The sequence below is a fragment of the Cydia strobilella genome, chromosome 16, assembly GCF_947568885.1.
Source record: "Cydia strobilella chromosome 16, ilCydStro3.1, whole genome shotgun sequence".
Classification (NCBI taxonomy): domain Eukaryota; kingdom Metazoa; phylum Arthropoda; class Insecta; order Lepidoptera; family Tortricidae; genus Cydia; species Cydia strobilella.
Window position 1 is genome coordinate 7,235,672 of NC_086056.1, and position 27,324 is coordinate 7,262,995.

General features: G+C 36.7%; 1 protein-coding gene across 1 annotated transcript; it reads left to right on the plus strand.

Annotated features, from left to right (window-relative positions):
• The first annotated feature begins 4,742 nt into the window (after positions 1–4,742).
• Positions 4,743–25,853, plus strand: LOC134748235 (uncharacterized). Its single transcript, XM_063682955.1, has 22 exons — positions 4,743–4,958; positions 11,004–11,208; positions 11,728–11,814; positions 12,307–12,542; positions 13,115–13,325; positions 14,237–14,332; positions 15,216–15,445; positions 15,912–16,128; positions 16,277–16,375; positions 16,866–17,092; positions 17,536–17,749; positions 18,114–18,212; positions 18,286–18,518; positions 19,346–19,556; positions 20,026–20,121; positions 20,430–20,656; positions 21,695–21,902; positions 21,977–22,066; positions 22,523–22,749; positions 23,288–23,495; positions 23,877–23,972; positions 25,560–25,853. The coding sequence occupies exons 1-22, from the start codon at positions 4,770–4,772 to the stop codon at positions 25,769–25,771; spliced, it is 3,918 nt and encodes a 1,305-aa protein (XP_063539025.1). The 5' UTR covers positions 4,743–4,769; the 3' UTR covers positions 25,772–25,853.
• Positions 25,854–27,324: the final 1,471 nt, after the last annotated feature.

Consider the following 27,324-nt stretch of genomic DNA (forward strand, 5'->3'; position numbering starts at 1 on the left):
AATCGTAATAATGTCCACAAATAATATATTATGCTGTTATACATGCGATAAACCCACCTGTAATCTGCCTAAATCTGTAATCAATTGTTATTTCTAAAGCTGTATTTCTATATTGAGATATGCAATGAAGATTATATAATATTCTATATTCTATCAATTATTCGTCTATGTTAATTTGATATAGGTGCATATAAAAAAAAAAAGAAGTAAGCACATGGAGACAGAGAGGTAACAACAAAGAGCGATCTGTTTAGCGATAAGACTGGCTGTTGACTAATAACGTACGTAACGTACGTAGTGTTATGTGTGTGTTATTATCTGTTGTGTGTTCTTATATGTTCTTATGTGTTGTGTGTTGTTGTGTGTTGTTGTGTGTTCTTATGTGTTGTGTGATTATGTGTGTCTCTCTGTAAATGTTTTTGAGGTTGAGCAATATAGAGGATTTGTATTTTATTGTAATGTATATCGCCGCTCAGTTATAGGGCTATTCATTTCAAGACACAAAAAATGATCTGATTGAAGTAATAGCAAGGTATTGAATTGATAATTATGGCCTCGAAAGGGCGGATGATGTGGAACAAATCAGTCGACAAAAAATGGAGCAATTGGAGCATGAACAATAGCGAGGATAGAACTTATCGAAATGAATGAATGATAGTTTTGGCATATGTGTTGACTATAAAAACTGTAACACTAACCTAATACTTATCTCAGGCTGGTAAAGAATTTGGACAGTGATTTTCTAGTAGAAGGTAGGTAAGGTAAGCTGGCCTTTGAGACTTGAGACTAAAACTTGTTTATATATTACATTTTTACTCGTGGTATAATAATATACTCCGCCTGGTACTCTCCTCCGAGACTCGCAAACCACGTGACTGACTCAAGCCTACGTCATCGTGCTGTGGCTTGTGTCAGTCACGTGGTTCGCGAGTCTCGGAAGAGAGTACCAGGACTACCAGACGGAGTATATTATTATACCATGATTTTTACTTACTTAACATATTACAAATCAAGTTCTCACCAACTGCCTCAGGTTAACGGTAGGTAGACCTATAGCGTCTAAAAAAAGATATTCATGGAAAGATTAACCGCAGTCGAGCACGCTTCAAGAGTCCAATTGATTAGAAGTAAGAACAATTGGACCAATATTATCATAATATCGTAAATTTATTCTATTTTAATCCAAAATCACTCGAAAGGTAATTTAATATTTGATATTGCTGAACGTGAAAAATGCTTGCCTTTCACAGGGTGAGCCTTCCAAAAAGCAACATCAATAAAATGGCTGAGGACTCTCAGTCAAGACTAGTGACTGACTGAACTGGACTAACTATTAAACCTACAGCCAACTCGAGTCGTTTCCACAGCTACCCCCGAGATCGCAAATCTATTAGAAGCGCTCAGGTACATGGAAGCGCAGCCTCGCAGCGTTGCACTCTGATAAATCGCCGAATCTAAAGTTCTATAGTTTGACCGTTTGGTATAATAAACATTAAACCTTAAACGTGTGACGTAGACAAAATCTATATTTGAAGTGGTAAATACTAGTGACGTAAATAAAGAATTGTTGTTGTTGTTGAATTGTTGTTGTTGTCATACGTACTCCTCAAAAGGCTGGAACCGTACGCGGAAAAGATTCTCAGTGATTATCAGTGTGGGTTCCGTCGAAATCGCAGTACGGTTGACCAGATTTTCCTCTTAAAACAGATCATGGAGAAGAGATGGGAATATGCACAATCTGTACACGTAATGTTCGTAGACTTCGCTAAGGCATACGACAGCATAGACAGGGACTCTTTATACACCATACTGAGGAACTTCAACATCCCTAACAAGTTAGTCACCATGGTTGAGGCTGTAACGAGGGTCAGTAATATGAAAGTACGGGTCGATCTGACGGATGCGTTTTCGGTGGACACAGGGTTAAAACAGGGCGATGCTCTATCGCCAATGCTTTTTAATTTAGTGCTGGAGCACGTCCTCAGAAAAGTTCTAGATTTGGAACTCGGACTAGAGCTGAATGGAAAGCATATGGTAGTGGGGTATGCAGATGACCTGGCTCTTTTGGGTAGTAGTAGAGCAGGGGTCCAGGTGGCGACTAAGACCCTTGAGACTGAAGCGTTGAAAGTAGGCATAGGTATAAACTACGGTAAGACCGAGTATCTCCACATGCGACGTTATAAACCCGATCGAGGCAAACCTGCAGATCTACATGTCGGAGAGACCGTGTTTAAAGGGGTGGCCAAATTTAAATACCTAGGCTGTTCGATCAACGACAACAATACCCGTGACGAGGAAATCGACATTCGCATTCAGAATGCCTTGGTGTCCAGGCTTCTCAGCAGAAACACTAAGATCCGAATTTACAAGACCGTAATCCGACGTATTTTAACATCCGGATGTGAAGCCTGGACACTAACTTTGAAGGAGGAAAGTAAGCTGCTGGTGGCTGAGAGGAAGATTCTCCGCAAAATCCTCGGTCCAACGCAGAGACCCGATGGCAGTTGGAGAATCCGCAAAAACGCCGAAATTGAACAATTAGTTGCTGAACCAAACATCATTGGTGTGACAAAGGCGCAAAGGCTTCGGTGGCTCGGACATCTGGAGCGAATGGGAGCCGATCGGGCGGTGAAAAGAGCGTTTGAGGGAAAACCGACAGCACGCCGCCCGGCCGGGCGACCTAGGTACCGATGGGCAGATGTGGTGGACGCTGATCTGCGCGAGCTCCAGGTCCAAGACTGGCAAGAAACTGCACAGGACCGGGATCAGTGGCGAACTGTCGTGTTGGAGGCCAAGACACACTTTGGGTCGCTGCGCCAGAGGAGCAAGTAAGGAAGTAAATAAGAATTAATTTTAATGATGATAGGCGCGATTTCAAGGTATCTCATTGAATAAAATAGACTCGTATAGTATCTATTAAATCAAGCGAAAAAAGAATCAACTATATTCTATTTCTTTTACTCGATTTCAATACATTTTTAAAAACTTAGAATTTTACAAGATATTAAGGCATGATAATAATATAACACCTGTAAACAAGATTAATATATTTATTACTTATGGATCATAAGTTGTGATTATGCAATAAATATTCAACACAATTGATTGATTGATTGATTGATCAGGTAAGCGAAGCCCCCTGCAGTGCAATAACATCGGCTGATAAGCAGTGGAAAGCTTAGAGGACGCGGGTGATTTAGCAAATTACGCCCATTTCAATTGAGTAATTGTGTTGTCGACCACTAGCGGAGATGATTCTCGATATTCTGTATCGCTATAGCGATGTTTCGGTACTCAGGCGAAGTATTTCTACAGACTGGATTTATTTTGTATTTGGGCGTTTTCTAAAATATTAAAAATAACAAAAAAACATATACCTAACAGATATAAGTAAGTACAGTTAAGGTACTAAAGGTATATTTTAGGCAATTTGTCCGTGTCTATAACGGACAAATTGACAAAAATATGTACACACTACCTTAATGCGTGGGCAATAAGGTCGTGTATACATATTTTTGCCACTTTGTCCTTGTCGATATTTAATACCTTGACTGTACACCAAATGGGATGCAACTCATTACTCGGCATATGTCGTGCCATAAATAGACTTCAAAAATGCGAAGAGAGAGAGAGAGAGAGAGAGAGAGAGAGAGAGTTAACTGACATTTAGTATTCAATTATAATAATATGTACAAAGATAGTAGTACAAGTACATAATAGTTAAACATCCTAAAAAAATATAATCCATACCAATGGGCTGTTATTATACAGACTGTCCTTAGCCATTGGACAAACCCTGAAATCCCACGTTACTTCTCAGGAATGTTCTAACGTAATTTTTTTTTTAATTAGAACAAAGGATAAAAACAAATTATGAAAGAAGTTTCCGATAATCGCCAACAAAAAGAAACATTCTGTATAAATCATTGGCAGTGCTTTTGACAATTTGTTCGAAAATGTGCGGCTATGATGACATTTGTCAAAAGTCAGAATTTTATTAGTGTCATAAATAAAAAGGATACTTAATCAAAAAGGTCGAAGAAGGTTTTATACGATTTTAACCTTAGGAGCTACTAACATACAGGCTGCTCCAAAGTAAAAAATCGTAATTTGTTTCTTCGTAACCGCTACACCGGTTGTTATGATACTTTGTATACTGGTTCTAAATACCATATGTAAATATGTAAAATTCGGCAGTGTCCAATGGCTAGGGGCACCCTGTATTTTCTAATAGAACTATTTTTTCTTAGAATATGATTTTTAAGGTTCCGTACCCAAAGGGTAAAAACGGGACCCTATTACTAAGACTCCGCTGTCCGTCTGTCCGTCTGTCTGTCCGTCTGTCACCAGGCTGTATCTCATGAACCGTGATAGTTAGACAGTTGAAATTTTCACAGATGGTGTATTTCTGTTGCCGCTATAACAACAAATACTAAAAACAGAATAAAATGAATATTTAAGGGGGGTTCCCATACAACAAACGTGATTTTTTGCCGTTTTTTGCGTAATGGTACGGAACCCTTCCTGCGCGAGTCCGACTCGCACTTGGCCGGTTTTTTATTATTATTTTACCAAGCTGTTCTATAGACCTGTCTTCAGAAACGCATAAAGCAACAGTTTCGAACACGGCATTATACGATTCTGCAGGGGATTCACAAGACACCACGGTTTACATAAGTATAAAGTCCAATACTAATAATCTCACCTATCATCAGATTAGCGAATAATTATAACCTAAGATAAAAGAATCGATAAGCTATTGTATAAAAATGATAAACGGGGAGATACACAACCATTGTAGTGTTAGGTCTCGTGCCGTGAGTGGTGATCATAAGATGCACAGAATGATTTTATTGGTGGTTGGGTTGCTGGGGCTCGCTAGTGTGGGAAGTGCGCAAATAGTGCAACAAGGACAATGTAGTTCAATAAGTTCGATGCAAAACTTCGTTTTGAACTCGGTAAGTGATCGATTCACCGGTCATGCCGTTTCCATTAATGTCACCCCCCGGCACAATTATCTGCTTCCTTTGCTATTCTAAGCTACAAACTGAATTAGGCGACAGGCCGTTGCTAAGCCCCATGAATTCCCAATATTACTAAATACTTAAAAAAATATACTAAGGAGATTAACTTTTTTGTAGAAATATTATGAAGCAAAATGCCAGAGTACAAAAATCGTGAACGTGAATATTTTGATAAGAATAAATGTGCCATTTTGAACCAAAAGGGTACTTATTGTCGCTTGTCAGTAAGGCGTTACTTCCATATAGCTTCAATTAGAAATCAACCTTATCGACACGCGACAATGTGGTACCTTTTGGTTAAAAACGTCACAAATAAAAAAAAACCGGCCAAGTGCGAGTCGGACTCGCGCACCGAGGGTTCCGTACTTTTTAGTATTTGTTGTTATAGCGGCAACAAAAATACATCATCTGTGAAAATTTCAACTGTCTAGCTATCACGGTTCATGAGATACAGCCTGGTGACAGACGGACAGACGGACAGCGGAGTCTTAGTAATAGGGTCCCGTTTTTACCCTTTGGGTACGGAACCCTAAAAACAATGAATAAACTTTTAGGTTATTACATTTCGTATAATTCGTATCTCTCGTGGTCTGTGATTTTTTGTTTTAAATGGCAAATTCAAAAATAAATTAAAATGGTAGCATACCACAATATCAGTTAAGTGCAACTTTTAGTATGCATCAACATTAATTATCAGAGTGCAGAAGTAATACATTGAAGCGCCATTGAATACTATACCACGTCGCCAACACTCGCTTATAGAATACGAGCTAGCTCCGGAAAATGGTCAACGATTTCAACAGCAACGAAACCTGTCTAGTTGGTTTGTTGTACTGTCCTTATTACTTGATCTGGGCGTCTGGCGGCTTTTGAAGAAGCTTCCAAAAGATAGCCCACGCCCATGGACAGAAACAATAATTCATAGTTTATCCCATAGTCAGAAATGTCATATTTGAAATACCTATATATTAATTCGTTTTCCTAGAAAAGAGAACACGTGGTTACGAACATTTCAAATCTAAGTATCTCAATGGAAAATACTGATAAATCTCCATTGTGATGACACTTCTAGATCATGTATGATAACATTGATTACATTTTAAAACGTCAATGGCACACTGGGGCCCAATTCTGTATTTTTTTACTGATTACTGTTTGGTAATTGGTAACCTTCATCATTATCATCTGAACGACTATAATATCGCTAACTTTGGTGATAGTTGACAAAGCCGCTGCCAATAAAAACTGGGAAACTTCAAAAGTAAACAGTGAGGCCGTAACATTGCCACTTATCACAAATGTACCTAGGTATATATATGTGTGTCAATTATATTTATATACTATTTGTTTGTACGTTTTCTTACGTTGTGACTCAAAACTAAGATTCTAATAATCTGAAATGGCTCCGCGCGATTTCACCTACCTATGTACACGTACAGTCAAGGGCATAAATATATAATTATACATTCCCAGTTTCAAAATTATGTGTACGCTCTTACACCTTAAGCAATAAAGTCGTGTTCACATATTATTGAGTCATTTGTCTGTATCGATATTTTTGCCTTCGACTGTATATTATATTTTCAAACCGAATTTTAATATTCAACTCGGGAACAAACAAATTATTTAATGAAATATTTTGATTTGTGTTTTTGGACTGGGTCACTTTCTCTTAGGTGTATGATATCTATTTCAGTTTGAATTTTAATGTGTTTTTCCAATTGAGCTTCAGTAACGGAGTTTTACCAGAATTCCGTAATTATCTGTACTGATAAGTTACCATTATCGCACAAATGAAACTGTGCTTCAATATCATCAAACACAGTTTATCTTGAGTAGTTTTTTATGAAAATATAATCTGCGATATGGACCGTGGGCATAGTCGGTTAAAGATATAGATAAATCCTAACTTACAACAGATTGTCAGTTTATATGAAGGTGAACTTGATGACTCTGACATAAGTAGGTTGTAGTGATTTGTTGAATCAAGCAAGGTATAGTCAGGCAAGTAACTGGAGAATGCTGGCAACAACAAAAATAACGCCATGCCATACAATGCCGCGAGAATCGTCTTAGTTGTATAAGTAGATCGTGATAATTATTATTTTTACGTTGTAGATATTTGCGTATGGATACTCTCACCTTACTGTTATTTAAAATTACGAAACGTTAAATTAAACTTGCCTGACCACTGTCATAGGCACATAAATATATCTAAAGCGTAATATGTTAAAGCATTTTAAGCATATTCTTATTTAATGGCGCCATCTACATCTAGTTTACTTTTTAAAAATTTTAATTTCTCTAAAGGCAATTTAAGGTACACATAACGACACCCTTAAATAAGATAATGCCTATAATGCCTTAATTATGCTTTAGATCTTCTTTTGTGCCTATGACAGCGCTCTGGCATAAAGTTAAATAAAAAAACATAATTTTTAAGAAAAAAAAAAACCGACTTCAATGGGGGATGCCGCTGAAAGCATTCTTAGATTCCAGACAATGAAATGAAAAAGACAGCATCTTTTGCCTAATTATGTAGAAAAGGAGGTAAACAGACCCACTTTTCTAGTAGCATTTCGTTTTTGTAAGGGTCGCAGTTCTAACCTAACCTAACCTACTTTTCTGGTAGCATTTCGTTTCTGTAAGGGTCACAGCTCTAACCTAACCTAACCTACTTTTCTAATAGCAGTTCTGTTCTGTGAGAATCGCAGTTCAAAACACACCCACCCACCAAACCCACTTTTCTAGTAGCATTTCCGGGTCCGGGTCTGGGTCCGGATCCGAGTCCGGGTCCGTGTCCGGCTGTCCGGGTCCAGGTTTGGGTCAGAGTTCGGTCCGGGTCCGGGTCCGAGTTGGGATCCATGTTCAGACCCGGGTCCGGGTCCAAGTTTGGGTTTGGGTCCATAAGGAAGAGAACAAATCGCCAAACGTGAACTATGTGTCATTGAATAGTTCCATTCTGATCATCATCAGCAATTCCACTTCATCAAATGTCACTTTTTTAAATGTAAATGCTGGATTTGTTGATGAAAATACAAAAATCACTATATGTATGCCTTTCACATTTGAGGAGTTCCCTCGGTTCCTCGTGGGTCTCATCATCAGAACTCGAGCTTGACAAAAATATGTCTTAAAAACTTAAGTTGCTTAACAAACATAAAGAAGTGGACTAATCGCCAAACGTAAACTATGCGTCATTAAAGAGTTCCATTCTGATCATCATCAGCAGTTCCACTTCATCAAATGTCACTTTTTAAAATGGAAATGCTGGATTTGTTGATATAAATACAAAAATCGCTATATGTATGCCTTTCACATTTGAGGAGTTCCCTCGATTCCTCATGGATCCCATCATCAGAACTCGAGCTTGACAAAAATGTTTCTTGAAAACCTAACTTGCTTAACAAACATAAAGAAGAGGACAAATCGCCAAACGTGAACTATGCGTCATTGAAGAGTTCCGTTCTGATCATCATCAGCAGTTCCACTTCATCAAATGTCACTTTTTAAAATGGAAGTATTGGATTTGTTTATAAAAATACAAAAATAACTATATGTATGCCTTTCATATTTGAGGAGTTCCCTCGATTCCTCATGGATCCCATCATCAGAACTCGAGCTTGACAAAAATGTTTCTTGAAAACCTAACTTGCTTAACAAACATAACGAAGAGGACAAATCGCCAAACGTGAACTATGCGTCATTGAAGTGTTCCGTTCTGATCATCATCAGCAGTTCCACTTCATCAAGTGTCACTTTTTTAAATGTAAGTGCTTGATTTGTTGATGAAAATACTAAAATCACTATATGTATGCCTTTAACATTTGAGGAGTTCCCTCGATTCCTCATGGATCCCATCATCAGAACTGCTTTTTGACAAAAACGGAACTAATCTGTATGTATATACTTACAATCAAAAAAAGAATTTTCAAAATCGGTCCAGAAATGACGGTTATGGAGTAACAAACATTAAAAAAAAAAAAAAAAAAAAAAAAAAAAAAAACCGAATTGAGAACCTCCTCCTTTGAAATCTTGAAATCGGTTAAAAATTAATAAAATGCGCCACCTACAACAATTATGAGGCACGCGGGGATGATGGTTGTGGGACTTGAATATTTGGTAGTTGAATATTTGGTCGATTTGACTTCATGGTTTATTATCGCGTTATAAGGCTATGTCTCGTTTACGATATATACTCGTACAATAATTACATATTAAGTATATTGAAGAAAAAGATGCAATACGAATTGGGCCAAAAACGCCAATGTGTATTGCCAGCATCAATAGGGTATTTGACAATTTTTTATTAATGCTATCAGTCGAACAGGTTTGTTTTGAGGATCAAATGTCTGTAAGGCACCCATTGTGTTAAAGCAATACAAAAGTCACAAATGGTGGTCAAAGTCTGGCAATCGCATTTTAAGTCATAAGTCATTTATGGAACATATTTACATATTTACATATTACATATTACATATGCCGTTAACAAATACACAAAATCAATGGCAAGGCAATGCGAAACGCTTATAAACTGAATATTAAATATCAAATATCTTTATTTTGCTTAAAATATGGTACAGAAGATGGACTTAGTAACTAAGAAGCACATGCATACTTCACCAGCAACTGGCATGCAAAAAACACAAACGCGAGCTATGCTACATGGAATTAATAATGCTAATAAATCTACATGTCACTTCTTATAATTACAACGTTAAAAACAAATGTCATACTTAATCTAATTACAATTGTCAGAATCTAGCCATATTTGAAATAGTCAAAAAACTCATCAATTATGATGTATGGAAAACAAGGAAATTGCGATTTCGTCGGTGAAATATTGCGTTTATGTATATTGTTGAAATATAATTTCATTAATGGAATGTAAGCAATCGAATGGTACCATTATTTTTCTTCTATTTGGAAGCAAAAAAAAATTTTTTTTTTTTAAACAGGTTTTGTATTTTTTTTTTATTCCCGTCGACATCGACGATTCTGACGAGTGGAAAAACAGGGGGAGGCCTTTGCCAAGCAGTGTGACACAGTGGGCTCTGAATAATAATAATAATTATTATTCCCATATATTTAAAAAAAAAAACAATTTATTGTGATAAATTGCTCATTTTCTACCTATTTAACTAGATTTAGTTATAAAATTTAACATGTGTCAACAACCCTATTATGATATTTATGATATTAAATACATATCATGATATCATAATTGATGCTGCCAGCATAATGTGAGTTTATTTTGGACCATAGTTGGGAGATTTTGGACTATTGTTAGGTGGTTTTACGATAGATACAGTCAAGGGCATAAATATATATACATTCCCAAAGTTTCAAAAATATGTGTACGCTCTTACACCTTAGAAATTTTTGACCCATTTATCTGTATCGATATTTTTGCCTTCGACTGTACCTATTGTAGTAGTGTTGGATCTTAGTAGTGGTTTTATGGTACTATTTTCGACAGGTTATCTTTGATTAAGTTTTTCTCACAACTTTTGTTAATCTCTGTCATGCAGCTGCTGTTTTTAGATAATAATAAGCCTTTATTTAACCATCTTAAAAGTGTGTTACATTGCATCTTAAAATCTACGATTAATTCTAAACTATGATGTTTAACATTAAGTAATAATATAAAACTAGCAAACTTTATTGTTTTGATAGTTTTGCTTCTCAGCATAGGCCTCCCCTAAAGATTTCCACAATTCACGATCACGTGCTTTTCTCATCCATGTAGTCTCTGCTACTTCTTTAATATCATCTTCCCATCTGCGACGTTGGGGGCCTTGTCGTCTTTTGCGGTATCTTGGGCACCACTCTGTTTTTAGATTACGGCTTACGGTTTAAACTTGAACATGTTTATTAAATCACATTTACAAACGGGTTAGACCCGTTTGTAAATGTGATTAAATATGTGTTCAAACAGCGAAAGTTTTAAATGTTATATTGATCGTGTTTAATTTCTAGTTTACCGGAACATGGTACGAAATTGGCAAGTCTACGGCGTCGAATGCCGACTGTTCTAACCTGGCGTTTACCGTCGGTACCGACAATGCCATTTCTTACTCCAACCCGTCGGTGGTGAACAACTTCCTGCAGACCTCAACTGGCACGGCCATTCTTACTACTGGCACGGCCCAGTTTAGCATAACGTTGACCGGTTCTACCACCCGTAAGTAAATTATTAGTAATTCAATCATTCATGCCAATCATTACCTTTCTGAAATAGACTGGGTTCTGTACCCAAAGGGTAAAAACGGAATCCTATTACTAAGACTTCGCTGTCTGTCTGTCTGTCCGTCTGTCACCAGGCTGTATCTCAAGAACCGTGATAGCTAGACAGTTGAAATTTTCACAGATGTTGTAATTATGTTGCTGCTATAACAACAAATACTAAAAACAGAATATTATAAATATTTAAGTGGGGCTCCCATACAAAAAAAGTAATTATTTTGCCGTTTTTTGCGTAATGGTACGGAACCCTTCGTGCGCGAGTCCAACTCGCACTTGGCCGGTTTTTTAAATTTCGCCATATTGACATAAACATCGTTTTTGCTATTGGTTACTAAATATTTTCCAAAACAAATGTTTTACACTGTTCGGGCTTGATCACATATTTTCATATTTATCAAAATACTATAAATAATTTACTTTATGAAAGAAAAAAAATACATGTACATTTTTATTTCAGCATTTGACTTCTGGGTACTCGGATCTGACTATAATAACTACGCCATTGCCATAAACTGTGTTGATATTAACACAACACAAAGAGAATGTAAGTAGCTAATATACTTTATCATGGAATGTTTTTAAACTATTGACTTTGTTTTAGTTAAGAAATTAAAGTTTCTTACCAATCGCTGGTGTTTTTCGACATAATAATAGACAAATCAAAAAATATTTAAGACCAACCAAAATGTTCAAAAGTACCTACATTATGTACATCACTTGCTACTAACGTCCGTTATTCGTCTACGCTATGTTTGTACGCAAATTTCTGTAAATTTGTATGGACGTGGGGTAGCTTTTCTCTGCAGCTGACTGTACCTACACCAAGTGCTATGTCAAATATGGTGCGGATACTTAAAATTGATACTCCCGAGTCGGTACAGCCCTGGTACAGCCTTATTTGTACACGGACTAGGTATATAAAGAGCTGTACGACAGAGTCGACAGATTTTAAACTAAAGTTAATGTCCACATTAATTACTTATTATAACAAACAGTATATAAGAAACCCAGTAAACTAACTGTTAAAAATTTTCAGTAAACATTTGGCAACTGGGCCGAGCAGTTAACTCGTATGACACCGCAGCAACCTTGACTGCGGCCAACACCTTGCTCGCAGCTATCAGTCTCAGCGTGAGCGACCTGACAGCCATCGACCATTCCACGACAGCCTGCACTCAGCTGCCCGTGATAGGGGCAAACCAGCCTGTGATACTGGATGGACAGTGTAACACTGCTTCTATACCAGTCGTACAAAATTTTAACGTAACCAGCGTAAGTTTGCGATACTGAATATCACCTAGGTACCTTACAAGCCGTCAACGTAATTGTCGAGATTATGAGGAAGGGATTTGAATTATCATTATCCTATTGATGAAAGAGGACACAATGATGATGATATCTACTTTCTTTACAACATAAAGCAATGGTTATATGTAAGTTTCAAGAGTTGTTTTGTGTACTTACATGGTTGACTGATAGAGAATGACGGAATATATGTATAGCTAAATTAATAAGATAATAAAGAACTAAATATGTAGTACCTGCGGTGTTAGCATGGTTGCATTTTTATCACCTGTCACAATGCCTGTCACTTTCGCACTTACCTACTTGTTAGAACGTGACAGGCATGGTGACAGGCGATAAAAATGCTACCGTGCTAAGCCAGCTGGTCTACTTTCACTGAACATCCGACAATTTTTCATTATCGCGATTAGGGTAAATACGATGATTATACTGAGCTGGCCCATGATAACGCAATGATTGACATAGTTCTCTTATGAATCACACTGATGACATAATGGCATCAATATCCATCGGGCTAAATATTAAACCAAAGTTTTCAGTTCTCAGGCATATGGCACGAGACCTCGAGTTACTATTCCGCCAACGCAGTTGGAACCTGCGCAAGGGCCGAATACACGCTAATAGGAACGACAGTCGACGTAGTGAACAGCCAAGTACTCAACCAGCGACTGGAAACAATTACTGGAACTGCAACACTCATCGGCACCGACCAATCTGGAAGATTAAACGTGATTTTGAATGTAGGAGGAGGTATGTATAATCGTTGATTTACTACAGAATCGCTTAAAATCGATTATATTATAATATCTAAATTCTTCACCCATTGAGCAGCGTTTGCATTAGGTGGGAAGTTAGGTGACACGGGTGTTTACATCTAACCCGCTGTATTTTTTATTAAAAACTGGAACATATGCTATGAGAGTTACGATTTAAATGAAGGGCAGCTTTGAAATTAAACAAAATAATATAGTGTCTCTCAGGCTTCAGATATCTATAAGTATTATTTGTAATTTGATTTTTGCAATTTGCAATTTGACATGCTTACTTAACAGCAGTTTCACAAAAAATCGAGTGATTTATGTGTACAAACAAAGAATCTGGTTTCTTGGCCGCTTCGTATGATAATCAATAGACCTAGAACTTTTCCTGTAGCAATAACGAGTCCTTGATAAATTGTAATTTAGTTAAACCTATTATCAATAAGCATGTCAAAATCAAAGATGAATAAAAACAATAAAAACATAATGTGCCTTTCCTCTCTAGTATTAAGGACCTGAATATAAAAACAAAAACACTAAGGTCACAGAAAATCGCAAATATAATAAAGAAGATAACCAACGTGTCCTAATACCTATATTTGGCGGTAGCTATCATTTTTTAATATTGTGTATACAGTTGATATCGATAACAGTTATGTCGATTTTTCATTTTGTCAATCCCTTGTTTTTGCTGCAATAAAAATCTAGGTATAATGTTCAATATGAAAGTCACTAGGGATGTCATATTACAGTCACTGTGACAATATATTTACGAAATGGCACAGGAATCAATTTCCTTCACTGTACGTACCAATCCAAGGTATGTATCTAAGTAGTTACTTACTTATTAAATTATCACATTAGTACATTTAGTACATTTAAACTATTATTTGTAATTTCCAGTGCAAGTTGATCAAGAACTTCTAATCCTGGAAACCGACTACACCACCTTCGCTGTATCGTACTCTTGTATTGATATATCAACAACCCAGAAACAAGGTAAGAATACATTGTTTACATTGTCACTGCCAAAACTTAGCGTAATCGGCATCTATCAACAAGAAAAACTAGTTTGGCAATCGATGCGAGCGCAGAACATTCCCAAAAAATATATCGACATAATCAGGGATATGTACCATAATTGCACAACTCAAGTCAAAAGCCCAGCTGGCAATAGCGTCCCCTTTGAAATCAAAGTTGGTGTTCACCAGGGCTCCGCAATAAGCCCTCTATTGTTTAATTTAGTCATGAACTATTTAACAAAGGACCTGCAAATGCCACTGCCATGGTGCATGCTTTATGCAGACAATATAGTACTCGCCAGTAAATCAGCAGAAGATATGCAAAGAGAGCTTACATCTTGGGTTAAGGTATTGGAACAAAATGGTCTTCGTGTTAGCAGGAGCAAACCGAATATATGCACTGCTTTTAATGCCCAAACTGACAAAAATGTATACATCGGCGACCTACCTGTACCGAAGGTCAAAAGGTTTAAATACTTGGCATCAGTTATAACATCTGACGCAGATATACATGCAGACGTCTGTCATAGAACTCAAGCAGCGTGGTTTAAGTGGCGAAGCCTGTCCCGGGTCCTATGTGACAGCCATTAAAACAAAAGGAAAAGTACAAAACTGCGGTGGTTCCTTAAGGTTGTCATAAAGGGATGATTCACGCTTGAACAATCCGGATCGGAGTCGATGATCACGTGTTGCTTTCTATAGAAAACGAACTGTCGGACGCCTCGGCCCGGGCCCGGACCGTTCTTGCGTGAGTCATCCTTAATGCCTGAGCACATAAACGGAACCTATAAATTATATTGATACTAAAATTTAATAATATTTTATCCAAAATGGCAAATCAACTTTCATATTTCTTACAGTTAACGCTTGGATCTTAAGCAGAGATCAACAACTATCTGCTGAATCACAAATTGAAGTCAACACAGTGATCGCCTCTCTTCTCGATTTGAACACCGCGTATTTCCAAGCTACCGACCAGAGTGCCAATGGTTGTTTCTACTTCCCCGTTTACCAATCAGGACAGCCTGTGGTTTTTCCTGGCACGTGTGACAACACTATCGCTGCCGTTCCCAGCTTTAACCTAGCCACGGTAAGCAATATATTTATACCAACAACTACCCGATGAATTGCTCCAGCTAAAAATTTATAAGAATATTATTAGACTCTTCTATTGATACATTACGACCCATAAAACAAAAATTATACAATGCTCTAGAACCAGTGGTACCTATGTGTTTCCAAACAATGCGTCCGTTTTATAACTACGGAACATAATATATCAAAATCACCTACTTATTGACATGTGAAAACCGCATGAAAATCCGTTCAGTACTTGAGTTTATCGTGAACGTTTATGTTAATAGTTTTTGAAGTTTGTTACCCAAATTGTGTTTATAAATAGTTAAATACATACCTTTTTTTTAAATATTTATTATAGTTTACTTTGGTTTGATATACGAATATCGTCACTACTTGTGTTATTTATAATATAAACACAAATGCCTCAAATTAAACAAAATGCTAATTTTAATGGCATCACAAATTTCTGTCTTCAGTTCACCGGCACATGGCATGAAGTAGAAGCCTATCCAAAAGAGCAACAGACCGGAACCTGCGTCAACCACGTATTTAGCACAGGCATTGGCAACTCCCTCAATTTGGTTTCTAATCAGGTTGTTGATCGAACATTAACTTCGTCTAGTGGCAGTGTTACTCTGGTCTCTACTGATGGAAGTGGTAGACTCTCGCTCACTATGACTGCTGACGGACAACGTAAGGATCATTAAGATAGATGGCTTGGCATAAGAATTGCTTTTAATGGCCCAATAGTAAAACATTTATGTAATACTTATACAAAGTATTTTTTTCACTATTTCAGTTTAACACAAAACTTATTTATACATCATAAATATTTTTACAGTTATCGAATTCCCTTACTGGATCCTGGCTACGGATTACGAGAACTACGCTTTGGTCTACAGTTGTGTTCAACTGGATACTGCTATTGCAAGTAGAGCAGGTATGTTTAAAAAGTTCTGTACCTAAGCTACGATTGATATCACGGAGTGCGCCAAGGAAATAAGTTAATACTTTCAATATAATTGTATTTTTACAAACAAAACTTGGAGCGATCACATGGGAGAAGAATTGATAATTGAGTTTATTGATATAGGAACTCTCTACCTGCCAATAAATTATGCCCCTAGATTCCGAGGTATGTTCTTAATAAAAGGTTTCTGGTGCATTATAAAAAAACTGTTAGCTATCCAGAAAAATATCAGTTTTAATGCAACTCCCGTAAACTATCCATATTTTCATTTTTTCATTTATTTACTGCAATCCATGGTACACATAAGTGTTATAATCATTTTAATTGTAACTGCATGGTCCATATATAATAGCAGGATAATCTTTATTACGATAATAAATAATTTAATAACCATAACGAGATAATTTTATTACGATAGCGAGTGACTTTTACTTATGCTAATATTAATTTACTCTTACAGTGTACAGTTGGAAACTGAGCAGAAACCAAATCCTGTCACAGGCCTCGGCCGATCTTATCACAACCGCTATGAGTCTAGTTCAAGTACTGGATGAACAGTACTTTGAAACTGTTGACCAATCTGCTGACGGATGTTTCGTCTACCCCGATATCGCTGCTGGCGATCCTATAATTCTTGAAGGAGAGTGTGGAACTGTTACGCCAGTAGCAAACTTCCAAGCTATACAAGTAAGTAAAATTGTATTTTTTTTTACCCGACAATTTTTTAAGGGCACACAGTGTCAGTGCAAACAGTGTCATTAAATATTTAACGCATCATAGCGTAATTTTTTTTGATATTAAAATAAATCTATCCATATTTTTCTTTGCACTATATGAATGTGTTACTGCTAGAAAAGAATACAACTTGCTGGCAATAAGTCTGTTTATATTGTTTATGTTATAAAGTTATTATTTTTCTATGTCCTTTAAATGGTTATTTAAAAATAGTGATATTGTTTTTCTCGATAAAATCGCCTACTTCTACCGCTTTTTTTATTTATTTTTTTATCTTTATTGCACAATACATAATAGAACAAACATTTTATCTTTATTGCACAATACATAATAGCACAAATTGCGGACATTCTCTACCGTGGGATTTATTTAATTTTTTTATTATTTCATTTTAGTTTACGGGAACATGGTACGAGATTGCCCGGTTCGCGTCTGCTCGCCAGAGCGGCAACTGTACCGCAATCCAGTTCACATCCACTACTCAGGATACCTTCACGTTGACCCAGACCATAGTCTACAACGAGCGACTGACTACAGTGTCAGGCACCGCCACCCTGGCTACTGACGGCAGTGGAACCTTGACTGCTACTCTTAGCGATGGAGCTGGCCGTAAGTTAAATCATTATTGTATGTCTTATAACGGAGCAAATGGATTCTGGAACACGGATGCTGCCCGTGCCCATATCATGAGACGCAAACAGAGGCAGCTCAGCTATTGAGAGGAAATGGAATTTAAAGTTAAAAGTAGGTAACATAATAACTGGGTTTCCAATTGGATGATAAAAACACCCCGTATTAGTAAGTTTATAAAATTTGGTAGACTCTTTTACTCTTTTTGCTCAGTATTACCTTAGAGAACACTGTTTGTTACAATCACTTAAATGTGATATATTATTGTATATAACCCACGGTACGCTGATTATGACTAAAGTTAAAAATTCGCTTTAAATTAACCTATTTTTATTATTTCCAGTTTCCTACACAACGACATTGTATATCTTGGATACCGACTACAATGAATTTGCTTTGATGTATGGCTGCGAAAACATTGAAGGCACTAACAATAGACAAAGTATGTGCTTAACCTAATTTATTTGTATTGATAAATATGTAGGCATGTAAATCTAACCTATTTCATTTCGCAGTCTACAGTTGGAAACTCAGCAAATCGCAATTAGGGTTCTCGCAGGCTGCCAATGACAGAATATCTCAGGTGGTTACCGACACCTTAGACCTTTTAGAAAGATATTACCAGACTACTGGTCAAACTAGTTCGGACTGCTTCTATTACCCGGTCTTTGAAGGGACCCCCGAGGCTATTGTTTTGCCTGGCAACTGCCCCGCTGTCAGCGGTGTGGCCAGTTTCAACCCTACTAATGTAAGTGTTTTTAAAAACCAATTTTTATTCATATTTTTATCATAAATCACTATTGATTTGAATAAAAAGTTACCTTCCGCCAACAAACTAACACCATAAAGGCGGTACTTTTAATTATATGTATAATTAAACGCATACTTTTAATATTAACTGTTTTGGAATGAAATATTTGCACTTAAGAGGATAGGGGACGGTCGATTCTCCATACAAACGTAGTCTTCATTTTTCTCCCTGGATATTGAAGACACGACATTAAAGAAAATATTTTCACACAATTGGATGTATTTTAATCATAGCTATGCCCGACATTTAGATTTTTTTCGATTTTTACTTTATTATAAGTTAGGAGCTTTTAAAAATTTGTATGAAACCATGGATTTTATCGCTCTTAACTCTTATAATAATTAAAAAATCGAAAAAAATCAAACGGTCGAGCATAGCTATGATTAAAATATATCAAATTGTGTAAAAATATTTTCAATTATGTTAATATCCAGAGAGGAAAATGGGGAATACATTTGTATGGAAAACCGGTTTCGAGGCGGTCGTCCCCTTTCATCTTAATCGCCTTGACAATGAAATCGTGTACAGATAATTATTGTAAAAATCTCGCTGCTCGCTATTTACTCTCTAAACCTTATATTGTAATTTTATATTATGAAATAAATAAATCTAAAACAAGAGTTAAAATAAATTGTATTATCAATATATTGCAGACCACTAATTAAAATATTGATTTCCATATGAAATCACCGTACGAAATGTTTAAGAAAATTAATTCGAAAGTTCTGCACACTTGTCTTTTTAACAAGTCTTTTTTTTTTCAGTATCTTGGCCACTGGTACGATGTCGCCAGATATCCCGTCGAATCTCAGTTCGGCACCTGCCCGCGAGCAGAGTACTCCCTTGTTGATGGCGTCGTTACCATTCGGAACACAATGGTTGCCAACGAAACTCTGAGGGTACAGAATGCTATCGGTCGCCTTTCAGCTTTGGGCACCGGACTCGTCACAATCACAGTAGTGTTGGAAAACGGAGGTTGGTATTATTCTGTATCCTATATTAAAGTAGTTTTCTCAATGTTAAGGAATTATCCTTAACAATGATCCGTAACAGTGCTTTTGATTTTTGATCGAAGCGTTCCAATTGTTTTTTTTTTTTTTGTTCTGCGCTGCACGGTGTTAACATTTTAAATAGTAATACCTATTAGAACACTGACACTGAACTTATTTATTATAAATACTTATCACTACATTAGTATAAAACAAAGTCGCTTTCCGCTGTCTGTCTGTCCCTTATTATGTATGCTAAGATCTTTAAAACTACGCAACGGATTTTGATGCGGTTTTCACCTATCAATAGAGTAATTCTTAAGGAAGGTTTTAGTGTACAAGTTGTAAAGATTTTGTGTAACCCGTGCGAAGCCGGGGCGGGTCGTTAAAAATAATCTCTAAACTGAACTTTATTTAACACTGGCAAGCTTTTACATTCTTTTTGGCGTTTTCAGAGGAATCTGTGCTGCCAACCTATATCCTTGGCACTGACTACACTACTTACTCCCTAGTTTACGCCTGTCGTAACCTAGGCGATGGTACTAGTAGAGGTAAGTCCATAACCTTTAATACGAATAATGATAGTATTGTTCTTGAACAAAACTATTATTCTCTGCTATATTCATACAGCGTACTTATTATATTTTTTATGTTCGACAGTCGTCCAAGTGTGATCTCTGTTACTTGGTGAAATGCTTTGCAATGTACACCCAGCTGCAAAAGTGCATGGCCACTATAAATGTATTCGATTCATAATGTGTCCATGCAGTTTTGCAGCTCGCTCTACAAGTTTGTTGTCAATAACACACAATACATCCCTCCACCTATTTTTGTTTTTAAAAAACTTGTATTTTTGTAGTGTACAGTTGGAAACTGAGCAGAACACCGGCCCTGACTGTTGAAGCAAATGATGCCATCAACACCATCATCAGCAGCACGCAGGGTCTGCTCGGAGATTATTACCAGACCCAAACGCACACAGACCAGGACTGCTTCTACGTACCAGAACCAGTACCTGGAGAATCTGTGTTGTTCCCTGGAGCCTGCGGAGAAGTAACCGGCATGCAGGGATTCGAAGCTTCTCGGGTAAATATAATATGATTTATGACATAACTAGCTTCTGTCGACGACTTCGTCAGTGTGGAAAACTACCCAATGTCCTTCCCCGGGCCTCAAATTACGTTCTTGAATGCTAAGGTCGTCCGCTAGCTGGCGAAGGTGCACGGAGAGGGTGAGCAGGTTAACGAAAAACAGTATGAGCAACGCTAACAGACGCGGACGCGTGCGGCGGATTTTACTTACAATGGCACTCACGCACGTGCGTCCGTTCCGTGCACGCTCGCCAGCTAGCAGACGCCCTAAGACTTGAAGTTGGTTGTAATAGGCTAGATGACAAATTTTCATTAATGGTATCAATCGATCGGGTTTATTTTTAGGATCAAATGTCTATATGGGACCCATTGCATTAAAGCAATACAAAAGTCAGAAATGATAGTCAAAGTCCGACAGTCGTACTTCACCCGCGAAACGCTCCTAACAAAACGATAAGTGAACGTGACGTCAAGGTCACTAAGAGCCCATTTTTAATGTATTAAACAAGAAAATTGCGTTTTTGTCAGTGAAATATTGCATTTACGTATATATAGTTGCAATACAATTTCTTTTTGGATAAAATGTAAGGAAGCGAATGGTAACCTTACTTTTTTCCTTTTTGGAAGTTAAAAAATTACTTAAATTTTGAACATTGAAACAAGCGTCATCATCCCTATTAGACGCAGCAGGCATTTGCACATTTTCCTTAAATCGCCGTAAAAGATTTTGCTAAAATATTTTGCAATATGACTTGGAAAACCTCTACATATCTGTTTGAGTAACTATGGTCGGTGGTCGGTGGGTATGGTATTAATAAAATTAAAACAAATAATTATCCTATCTTTATTATTAATTATCGTAACTTTATCCTATCTTTATGAAAAACCAACTCTAATTTACAACTAAATAAATACTCTTCTTTTACGAGATAGTCAGAGTTTAATTCCGATTGAAATGGCAGTAGACAGGGCTCTCTTCTTCCGTAGGCTGGGCGTCTTCTTGCAGTATCATGAGTATACTCTTTTCCAACAGTACCTAGGCTGGTGGCATGAGATCGAACGCTACCCCACTGATAGCTCCCCGGGCCAGTGCACCAGCGCCACCTTCGAGCAAGCGAGCGACGGCTCCTACAACGTCATCGAGGCCAGCGTTTACGATAACGTGGCCAATGAGACCACAAGCAGCGCCGTCATTACTCAGAACGGACTCATCACGATCACTAGAGATGGAGCCACTACTCGTAATAATTTGTAACTACTACTCGTAATGTCCATAAAGGAGTTTAGAGACTTAATTTAGTTTTTTTTTTTTTAGAATGGACTGTGCTCGGCACGGATTACAACACGTATTCGCTTGTCTATTCTTGCGAGGATATGACGACTGAATCGGGTACATACCGGCGAGGTAAGTATTTTTTTTAAACAAAATGACTACTACGTGTGTAATATTATAATAGTGTTAACGACTCATAGGCACTGAAATATTCCTATTAAGAAAGAAACTTAGACTTTTTAGATCAGAGCCATCAAAACTGTTTAATCCGAGCTAACTCTGCATCGACTTTGACAGAACAGTGTGGAAATGTCATGTTAAAAAACTTTGTTTTGACAAACTGAACACTTATGGGATCACTTCGGTCTTGCAAATCAGTTAAATGCGTTTTCTGTTATATAAATTTGACAGCCGCCGTTCCAAAATACATTTTACCCCTCTGAGTTAGTAAGTGCCGACTTTGTAACCCACAGGGGTAAACTGTATTTCAAGGGTACCTAGGCTATTCACGCGTGTAGGTTGTTACTGCGTTTTGCCAGATCTTTCCAATTAATTCTTAGATATTTATGAAGTCGTATATTCTTTTAGTATGGAGCGCTAAACACAGCAAAGCTCGCGAACTAACTGCCGAAGCCACAGCTGCCATGCAGCCCCTTATTGAAGCCAACCCTGTCTTGCAAGATCAGTTCTATGAGGCCGTCAACCAATCAGATGCAGCCTGCTTCCACTATAGGGACGACGCTAGTACGCAAGTCATACTGTCTGGCCAATGCGATACCAGTATCCCTGTGCAAGCAAACTTCGATACATCGCAAGTAAGTACCGCAGACATATTTTGTATCATAGTAAATATAGTTGGTCAAACCAAATTGGCAGTAAATAAGAACAAAAAAACTATACTCATCCTTTTCTTTTGGGTGCTAGTATTAGTGTAAGACAAAGATCTTTGATTCTCTCTGTCTATGTTTGAAATGAGACATTCCTTTGACAAACTATATGTTTCATTAGGAACTCAGAGGAACATAGATGCAAAATGTTTAACTTTTTTTGCCGCATTACCGATTTATAGGTTTTGTTTATTTACAAGTAACAATTTACTAAATCTAAAAATAATACATTTTTAGTGTGTGTAGTAAAGTGTGTAGTTCTTTGTTTCTATCTGTACTAATTGTAACTGTAGACCGCCTGTTGTCTACCTCTATCCTTAATCATTTGTTTTCTGTAAGCTGTATCTTTTACTGAGTTGTGCCAGTAAAGAGTATTCTATCTATCTATCTAATTCCTTAACTCCAAAAGGCAAAATAAAAGCGTTCCCAAATCCCAAATAATTATTTTTAACAATTGTTTTTACAGTTTGCAGGTACATGGTATCACATTGAGAGATACCCTTACACAGCCAATAACGACGGCCAATGCATCGGAACTAGGTTAGAAGTTGATGGTGATAGCGTCTCAGTGCAGCACTGGGAAGTTCGCGACGAAACTCTTCATGTTAGAGAAGGCACTGCTACTGTCAATGAAGCTACGGTCACAATCAGATTACCTGCTGAAGGCAGTGAAGGTAAGAGTTACTTAAATTATGACTAATATTGTGCAAGAATCGGTTTTGCTAGATAAGGTTTGCGTAGGTATCCATTAATAAGACTGTCGGAGATATTTTTATTAGCATTATTTAACAGTTAAACTGCATTTTTTGTAGCATTTTCTTGTTTGATTTGACTTCGCTTATCCCTTCCGTTATCCGTCTAATTCATTGTGTTATAAACAGGCATCGTAAACTGCGAGCGAAATCCATTGAAGTACCAGGGTTGTTAACTTGTTACTTGTCAAGTCAAGTCAAAGTACGTCATTTAAATGGATTTCGCTCGCAGTTTACGATGCCGAGTTATAAATAATAGGTACAATTTTAAAATTTACATTTACATTATTATTTTTGTTTCAGAATCTGTGCCTGTGGAAGTCCTCATTCTAACCACGGACTATGAAGGATATGCTTTGGCATATACTTGCACTAATATCAATTCCTTCCAGAGAACAGGTACGAAACTTTAATTTGGTAAATTTGTTTATTGATGAAATCAGGCAAGTTTATTATTACCTACTACAACCTGGAAGTTGTCCCCATTTGTCTATATTAAAAAGCGTCTTAAGAGGCCGGTGTCGATTTTAGTCGCAAAAATGTAAAATTGATAGATTTCGTCCGTGAAATTTTACACCTTTTGTTACCTAATTGAAATAACAAGTACTGGTTTCTATTAGCACGTCTTCTTATCTTACCTTTTATCAGATTTGTTTTTTGAAAACAGACTCACTAAATTAGTAATATTTGCTTTTCTGATGGACGTTTAGGTAAACGCGCGTAAAGTGATTTTGTCGCTCTTATTTGTAAATTTTGAAAAGTTTGGACTGCTAAACATGGTCATTTTGTATTACACATATCCTGTACTTGACGTTTATCAGACTATATTTTTATTATTATGACTTTGAAGTAGTGTAAATGAAAGTTAGACGAAATCAATTTTCTCCAGAAATTACTTCAAAACAAGTGACAATTTCTCTGAAAATCGACTTAATTTTAACGTAATTTTGATACTTAAACAATCTACAACATTTGCTGAAACTATTCTTATACATCAATTTGTATAATTTACCACCATGATTTTTTGATGATTTTTTAAAAAATGCCCCTTCTCTTCATGCATTACCGGTGACGCACGCTCGCGACCTCATTATTAATAGGCAAGATGAGAAATCGTGCTAATATAAACCAATACTTGTTATTTAGATATTACGTAACAAAACGTGTATAATTTCAACGACTAAATCTATCAATTTTACATTTTTGCTCCAAAATCGACTACGGCCTCTTAATGAGACATGCCATCACTTTGATCATTGATGAAGCGCGCCAACAGGCCCCTATGTATAATTTTAATCAATTTAACATAAAAGTCAAATTTATTCAATAAATGTCAGTATAACAATAAAAAACAATTCAATAACTTAAGCCTAGTCAAAAAGTCCCCCCGTGTTGTCCCTGGCGCAATCAATTTAACTAGTGTATGTATCTAATGCATAAGGTACTCGTACCTACAGCATTGTAGGTCCCACACGAATACTCTGTTTTATTTGTTTCCTTTTTTTAGTTTACAGTTATAATAAGTGGTAATGTACTGTAGTTATTAGCTTCACCAACAATACAATACAAATATTTTTATTGCTCACCAATAACAATTGAAAAAGAACATACATATTAAGCATATTATAACTTAAACTATGGTAGACAACAGGCGGCCTTATCATTAAAGAGTGATGTATTCCAGACAACATTTGGGTAGTGTTGACAAGGCAAAAAAACAGGTAAGGTGAGTAGGTGATGCAAGTAGAGAAAAAAAAAACACAAAAACCAAATAAACAACTATATTATAAAAGCAAATAATATATTATAAACTATATACACTACGATTAATAAATAAATATAATAACAATCTTTTTACGAACATACTATATAAATCGTAGCAATGCGGCCAACAGCAATAAAGCAAGAACAGGACAGAGTAAAAAAAAATACATTAAAAACAATGTTTTGACAGTCTTCTAAAAATATACAATTTTTCGTTTACAGTCGGTGCGTTCAAGCTGAGTCGCACCCGCACACTAAACAACGATGCCCGATACGCCATCAACACCTACATGGCCACGAGGGAGGAGCTCCACCAACCCTACTTCATCAGCATCACACAACGCGAAGACTGCGATGAACCCAGCTCCGCCCTTCTCGTCAAGAGCAGTATTATTGTCATGCTAGTCTCCGTATTCGTACATTTAGTTAAATAGACTAGCTTAGTCTTTTAAGTCGTAATTTATTTATAATTTATATTTAATTGTTTTAAGAAGTAAACTATTTGTTTAGATCTCATCGTCCTTATTTTTCATTTTATTTAAGTTTAATTATGTATTGATTCTTTCAGAAACTTGTTTGTATGTAATACATAATAATATTATTATATACCTATACAAGTTTTTATTTCTAATAACAACGTGGTTTTACTTCTAAATAAAGTTTTTTTTAATGTTGTTTTTTTATTTTATTAAATCTATCCCAAAGCGCCGTGTAGGTATATATCGAACTCAAGCAACAAATTAGACCTATATTGACCGGGATATAGACCGTGATTACCTTTTGTATTATTTGTGAGCTCCCGATATTTCGACGCAGTTACATGCATCATGTTCACGGGTGACTAAAGATAGCGGGTGGGTGTCAAAGTTGTGTAGACAGCGCTCTGTCTACCCTCATTCTTGCGCGTCGGCTGCGTTCACTTTCAACGTTACCAACGGTCGCATTCACACTTGTTGGTCCGGTCGCATTCACACTCGTTGGTCTGTCCAAACACACTACACTCACGGTGTCACTACGCGTGTTTGATTCGGATATCACTGGTTTTTTACACAAACAAATCACAGGATTCCACGCATTTCAAGCAACAAAGATCGAAAACCATCCACCTCCATCAAGTTATTCTAAATCTTCACGCACGTACCTCATGTTTTGCTGTCTTAGCCAATTTGCAATAGACTGGGAACTCACTTCACTTCGCATGCAAAAATCAGCGTGAGAGATCTTCAAAGTCGTATCAAAATAAGATCAAAACCATAACAAGTTGTTACATCTGAATCAGGCTTCTTGTCTGTTGTTGTGGGTAAAATGTTTATAAAGCTAGTCTTTATCATATTAGGTTTGACTTAGTTACCAATCGATACTAATTTACAAGAAAAGTATATTTTATTCAGATACATACGATCGAATTTATTAAATATGTTAGTTATATTTACGTTGTTTATGAAGAAACAATGCCTTGCTGAAACTACAATGATCTAAAATCGGTCAGGTGTGCTAACTAGTACGCCTTTGACATGGTTATTAGTATAATATTGCCGGACAAACTGAAATCTCGAAAACAGAACACATCATTTAAAAACAAAAAAAAAACATTAAAATTTCCATGTCATTTAGGTACCTACATAGAAGTTCTATAAAGATTATTCATTCGGGCAGAATATGCCCAAGTTTCTGCCGAAAAATTCCATTTTATTTCCGATTAGCTTTACATTGGGCATTTGTTCAGAATTACAGACACCTTTTCGTGGAAGTGGCAGTAGATAGCGTTGCGCATTATCTATTAGATATCTGGAATGCATATATGCATATGACTATTATCACGATAGTTCAAATATAGGTATAATTAATTTTATTTATCTGCCGATTATGATAAAAACTGACACAGTTTGTGTCAACGTGCCTATCAAGTTGATACCATAATTCTGTAAATTAGATTATAAGGACCACAGACATTAAAAACGTCGACAGTTCGAATTCGAGGTCCAAG